Genomic DNA, 6,000 nt, shown 5'->3' on the forward strand with positions numbered 1-6,000 from the left:
AACTAGTTAGCTAAAGCCAGCATGAGTGAAGGTAACACTGGCATAAAGAGGAACGCCAGAAACGTTTCACTGTTTTCTAAAATCAGATGCAGGGAAATTGCAAGGGAAGAAATTATCTAAAAATGATCACGATTTATTCCAGGTTTTCTTTTCTGCTACCATCTTCATGGGAGAGCCATGCTGGATGTCCATGTTCATCAGTTACTGCTATTTGCTATCTTTGGAGCTGCTGCCTGCATATTTTTGGAAGTTTTTTTCCGTGGCAGTATTGTGCTAGAGATGCTCCGTACTAGCCTCTGCTTATTACAAGGCAGCTGGTTCTGGCAGGTAGGTCACTTTTCTGCCTTTGTAATTTCTTCCTCACCAAAGTTAGTCATTTAACCCTTTGCAGATTTTTCACAGGTTATATATAAAACTCTTAAACACAGACCTCAAAAGACGTACAGAAAATAAGTTCCTTTAAAGAGATACAGAAAAAATATTCCTTTGAAGAGATAGAAGTATTTCTCATATCCATTTTACAGAAGAAGCATCAGCTGTTTTACTTCAAGTGCCTTTAATTTGAATCAATAAAGAAGCTAAAGAGTTTTTCTTGAGCTCTTCATGTTACAGAGCTCTCTGATCCCTGTAACATCTTGTTCCAAATTTGCCAACCAAATGGCAGTGATTTTAGAGCATGGAAATATATGTTGTTCTTTACAAAGAGAGTCTGCACTGTCAGCTGCTGGAGCAGTGAGTAATGCCCAGTGTAGTAGTGGACAGGTGAGGCAAAGGCCTCATTGCCATGGCCAGATTCAAAAGGTACTTAAGTTACAGAGTCTCATTAGGAGACTGGGTGATGTAAAGCCTCCTGCTTTTCTAGTGCTCTGGGAGCTGAGCAGAAAAAAGAACAGCCAAAACTTTGATATTTCAGGGATGTGGCTCCTGAAAGGACTCTTCAAAATGTAGCTTCCATGCCCTCGCTTACTTGTTGAGTCTATCCAATAACAGATATTTGACGGCCACTCTTTGCTGTCAGAACAAGAGAGAGAGATTTAAGGAGTTGCTGGGAGTCTGTAACAGAAGTAGGAGCACTGATGCTGATGTGTTTCATCTTATAGTGGAGAATTGAGGTCACTCCGATGATTTTTCTTTCCGGCATGTCTAGACTGGCTTCCCTTTTTTCTATGTTGGCCAGACACGATGAATAGAAATGTTTGCTGTTTCTTAGGAGAGCTGGACACCCAGCACCAATTCAAATATTTAAATGCTTGCTCTGGCATGAAGACAGACCTCAGAACTGTCTGTATTTTTCTATAAGTGAACTCAAGAATGTGGTGCTGAAGCACTTGCTGGTTTATTTTCTTGTTTGCAAACTTTCAGCTGGTGATTTAAGAAACTTTGCATAGGAGGAATAGATGCAACCATTGATTCATTGTTTTCTGCCTAGTCTAATTTTAGAGCAGATTATTTCTTTAGCTCTAGAGACAATGTGGGTTTTGTTTCAAAGTAAAAATTGAAGTACTAAAAATAGAAGAAATTTAAGTGTGTTTTTTTTTCACACCCGCATCAGAATTCAACCATCTGTGTGACTGAAAACCACACACTGGCTGCAGCACAGGAAATTTGTGAAATGTAAAGGGACTTTCTTTCTGCATCATCAACACCCTCATTCATTGAATTCTCTGCATGGAAATGCAAAATGCACTCCCCTCCTTCTTCCTCTCCTCTTCCAGTTTCTAAATTCTCAGCTAAATTGCTCAGTGACGACTTTGAAGAGTTCTAAGCAGTAGAGAGGGCTGGTGTTTGTCATGCAAACCCACAGGACTAACCATTTTCCCATTTTATGCACAAATATGATCTTTCCCAGCTTTGAATAAAAACCAGCTGTGTATTTCACATGAATTTACAATCTTGCATGAGGAAGCTCCATTTTTATGCCATTTCTGACCTTTCTCTTGTATGTCCCAGAAGAAATAGACTTGTGGCTCCCCTTTATTTGTTCAATGATTATTCATCTTCCCAGCCATGTAACGCATTCCCAGACACTGCTGGGAAGAAGGGAGGCAGTGCAAGTGGCCAGGCAGGTTTTCTGATCCATGAGGTGATTTCAGTTCTGAGCACACAGGGCTGAGCACCAGCCCTCTCCTTACAGTGCATAATTCTGATTGTTGCAGGGCAGGGCTGTTGGGCAGGCTCCTTAATTTTCTGGACAAGAACAGTGGGTCGCTGGGACTGGCACTTTATCTTCAAAAGCATTTCTGCACAGAGGTGTTTAAAGTGATCCATCACACCTGAGATTGACTACAATATTGTTTCCAACAGTAAACACAGAAATAAGCAACACCGTAAGAAAATTAAATATTTGCCTGGTGATGGGTAGCATAAAACATGATATGGCATAGGATGCTCATCAAATGACATATACTAAATCTCTTTTATTTTACTACAGATTGGCTTTGTTCTTTATCCTCCAAATGGGAGCCCAGAGTGGAATCAGATGGATCACACTAACATGATGTTCCTGACTATGTGCTATTGCTGGCATTATGCCTTTGCTTTTCTAATACTTGCAGTGAATTACACAATTGTCAGCTGGTAAGTTACTTGAAATACTAAAACTTTGGTAACTTGTCTATTTAGTCTAGAAGGAGCTTTATTTTAGAAAAGTTTCACTGGCAAATGAAAAGGTTTCTATGAAGTAATTAATTGTCTTGGAAGGTACAATAAAAATGGTTATTAGTAATCGTGAAAAGCACATGATATTGCTTCAGTAGAAAGGGGAAAAAACACACCCATAAATACAGCTCTGATAGCATAACACTTCTCACATAAAAGAAGCTCCAGTAGTATTCCACATTTGTAAGTACATATAAAGTCAGAAGTAGGAGGTTCTTTTTCTTTTCACCTGCAGAACCTTGTCTCCCACTGCTCATCTCTGCTAATTTTAAGTGGCTTAGTGAGAAGGCTTCATGACTTTGAAGATTATTACACAGAATTCCTTGCTAGAAATTTCCTGTGATGAAACCTGATTTCTTTTTCACTAGTAATTTTCACCCCCTAATGTCTAAAGGTAGCCCTCTTCCTCTCTGCCCAGTGCTAATTCTGACAAAATTCCAACTGCAGTGTTAATTTGGCTTTAAAAATGCCTCTGCCATCAGATCACAGAATGTGATCACCTTCTGTCCACAGGACCTTACACAGGACCTTACCTTTTCCTGCAGCGTCCTAAACCTACTTCTCACCCCTTGCTTTATCCCCACCATCCTAATAGCCCTATTTAATCATGTTAAATACATAGTTCTTCCAGTCTTGATTTGCACTGAGGTGTCAGTTCTTTTTGTATCTCAGTCTGAAAGGCACCAGCACTCCAGGCTGGGTGACTGGTTTGGGGTATAAAGGAGGGAAGCTCTTGGTTGTGCCAGAAATCTCAAGACCCTTCTGATGCTGGGACCAGCGGCTGCTGCAGCACCAGAGGAGGGTGATGATGGCTCTCTGGCAGAGCTCCCCTCTGAGGGTAGCTTGGCCAGACTCTCTCTTTCCCACAGCTTTATGGTCTCTTCCCAAGAGAACACAACGCCTGCACAGCACTGAACCTTCTGGAGGGTTCACTGAGGTTCGTTTAAAGTGCTCTGTGATATGTCCATAGGAGCTAGTGCTTACCTGTCCAAGACAACATCCTTGTTGTACAGGATGTACAACAAGTACAATCAGTAAAGGCAGCACTTCCTAACCACAGAATCATGGAAAGAGTCATCCTTACTCAGTGATGAAATACCCAGTGATGAAGTGATACCAGTGATGAAGCATTTAACAGGGTTTTACTGTATGAAAAATGGTCAGATGAGCCTTTGAGTTACTATTGACAGCTTTTCTGTTGTTGTTTCCAGGGCAGTCCGTTCGAAGGTTAAGCAGTCCCAGTCCATGGAGATGGGTTTACTGAAAACATCTGAACGAGATCACGAGTCAGAAGAAGAAATTTAGCATGAATATAGCTTGACCAGTTCATCTACTCCAACCATTAGGCTAATTGATACCTCATTTCTACATATTTTTTTGCCATCTTATTAATTCTTTACTACAACTTGCTGCACAAATATCAATCCCCTATGATGTCAACATCTAATACACAGTTATAAACATATTTTTTTTTTGTGAAGGGTAAGCTTGATATGGGTTTATGCTGGTTGCACTAATACCTTGCTTCTCACATGCTTCACAGAAAATCAGACTAGTATTAGACAGACTTGGCGTGGATGAGGTGGCACAATGAAGTCTGTATGTTTACCTCATTAAAAGCTAAGCAAAATTCTTTTCAGCCACTGCTGGACATAAAGTTTCCATAATTAGGGTGTCTAGGTATGCATATTGGTTGTCCTGCAAAAACCTGTGGATAAACAACCGTGCAGACTCGGAAAACAGCAGAACAAGATAAAGAAACCACAGTCTTGTCTTGTGTAACAACTTCGTGTCTCTGCTTGTGTGGCTTTATGTTAAACAGAAAGAACTTCTCACTGTGAACACATTGAGTGTTCACTGAAGAGTTTGTAGTGTGTTCACCACCCCCCAGAGACACCACCAAGCCTGCCAGGAGGACCAAAGATGTGTAATGTGATCAAAAAACAGTGTTTCATGTTGTTCATGCTTGTGCCTAGACAGTCCTGTCTCTTTGCTGTCCTTTGACTTTGCAAGGCCCTGGAAGTGGCTCTGCCTTCCCTTGGTACCTGGAACAATTTCTTTTCCAGAAAGGCTGAGGGATGTCCAGTCAAGCAGCACCTAACTGCAAAACCAGCTTGTTTCCCAGTGTTATTTTCTTTCCTTTGATGGAATTTGATGGTTTTCTGCAGGACTCAGAGCAGACATGTGACCCACCATCTGAGTCAGGAGTGGGTAATTCTGCTCTGTGGGCAGGATGAGAGGGTTTTGCATCCCTTTCCCTGTGTCACCCCCTCAGTCACCAGGCAGCCTGACAGTGCTGCACAGTGAGCTGTGGGAGGGCAGATGTTGCCTTCTCAGTAGCTCCATACCTAGCTACCAACACCAGTGAGGGAATTAAAAAATAGCACCACTTTTAATTGCATTTATTTTCTCCATGAAAACTGATCTAGTGGAAAGCAGAGTGTTCATGGCCAATGGCAGCAAACTGATTGATTAAAAAAGCTAGCTAATAAAATAGTTAGTACCTCAAAGGGATCCCAAGATGCAAAAAAATCCTTTCAGGCTTTTTCTAAAACTACTTTACCTTCAATGCAACATAAATATTTACTTCACTTTTAAGATCTACCTTTTATATCCCCTTTTTCAAGGAGCACCTTTCTTAGCTGTTAATGCTGTATTTTAGTCTGTCAGTTTAGTCAGTGCCTTTCCAAAATCAGTGATGATGTTTGTTCTGAAGGAATAAACAGAAAGTACTTTGCTTCTCACAGGCAGGAACAATGCAAATTTCTTCACTGCTTTTCTTGATAAATACATTTGATGCTGTGCAAATGTTAAGGTGCTGTATCTCTAAACTAAAGGGATAACTTAAGCAGGATGGAAAGCACAATAAACTGTCTGAGCTTTTGTATGTCTTCTTAGAAGACTTCAGTTCTTAATTTTTTAAATTATTTTAGATGTTTGCCAAGTATTGTGAAGTAACACCTGTGACCAGGTGTCAGATTATCCAGATGAATCGTCTTTGGAAAGCAAGAGCAGTTGGCTCACGTACATTTCTACATTTACAAATGTCAAAGAGGAAATTGCACATTGCTAGCCAAAGATCACTGCTTTTCTTAGCAGCCCTTTTTCAATGCCTTTCTCTGAAGGCTCTTGGAGATTTTGGCAAGCTTTAGCAAAGCCTGTTTTTGGATATTCTGGTATTGGTATGGTTTGTCTGTAGCTCTGTGTCTCAGCTTTACAGTGGTCTTTCTACAGAATGAAATAGCTGTATTTACTCCACTCTGCAAATCTAAGACTTGAGTTTGATTACTGTGGTTCCATTAAAATCAGATTTTCTGTGGCAGGAAGATCCATGGCTTCCCT

General features: G+C 40.6%; 1 protein-coding gene across 2 annotated transcripts in view; it reads left to right on the forward strand.

The window, feature by feature from the left end:
* TMEM45A (transmembrane protein 45A) overlaps nucleotides 1-5,560 on the forward strand; it is a 29,034-nt gene extending 23,474 nt beyond the window's left edge. For both annotated transcript variants that reach the window (XM_014253464.2, XM_005523953.3), the window contains exons 4-6: nucleotides 143-327; nucleotides 2,432-2,577; nucleotides 3,870-5,560. In XM_014253464.2, the coding sequence (XP_014108939.2) occupies nucleotides 143-327; nucleotides 2,432-2,577; nucleotides 3,870-3,963 (425 nt within the window). In that variant the 3' untranslated portion in view covers nucleotides 3,964-5,560. The remainder of the gene's footprint in view (nucleotides 1-142; nucleotides 328-2,431; nucleotides 2,578-3,869) is intronic.
* Nucleotides 5,561-6,000: the final 440 nt, after the last annotated feature.

The sequence above is a fragment of the Pseudopodoces humilis genome, chromosome 2 (genome assembly GCF_049639895.1).
Source record: "Pseudopodoces humilis isolate 2021_Gansu_Grassland_sample_001 chromosome 2, ASM4963989v1, whole genome shotgun sequence".
NCBI classification, from domain to species: domain Eukaryota; kingdom Metazoa; phylum Chordata; class Aves; order Passeriformes; family Paridae; genus Pseudopodoces; species Pseudopodoces humilis.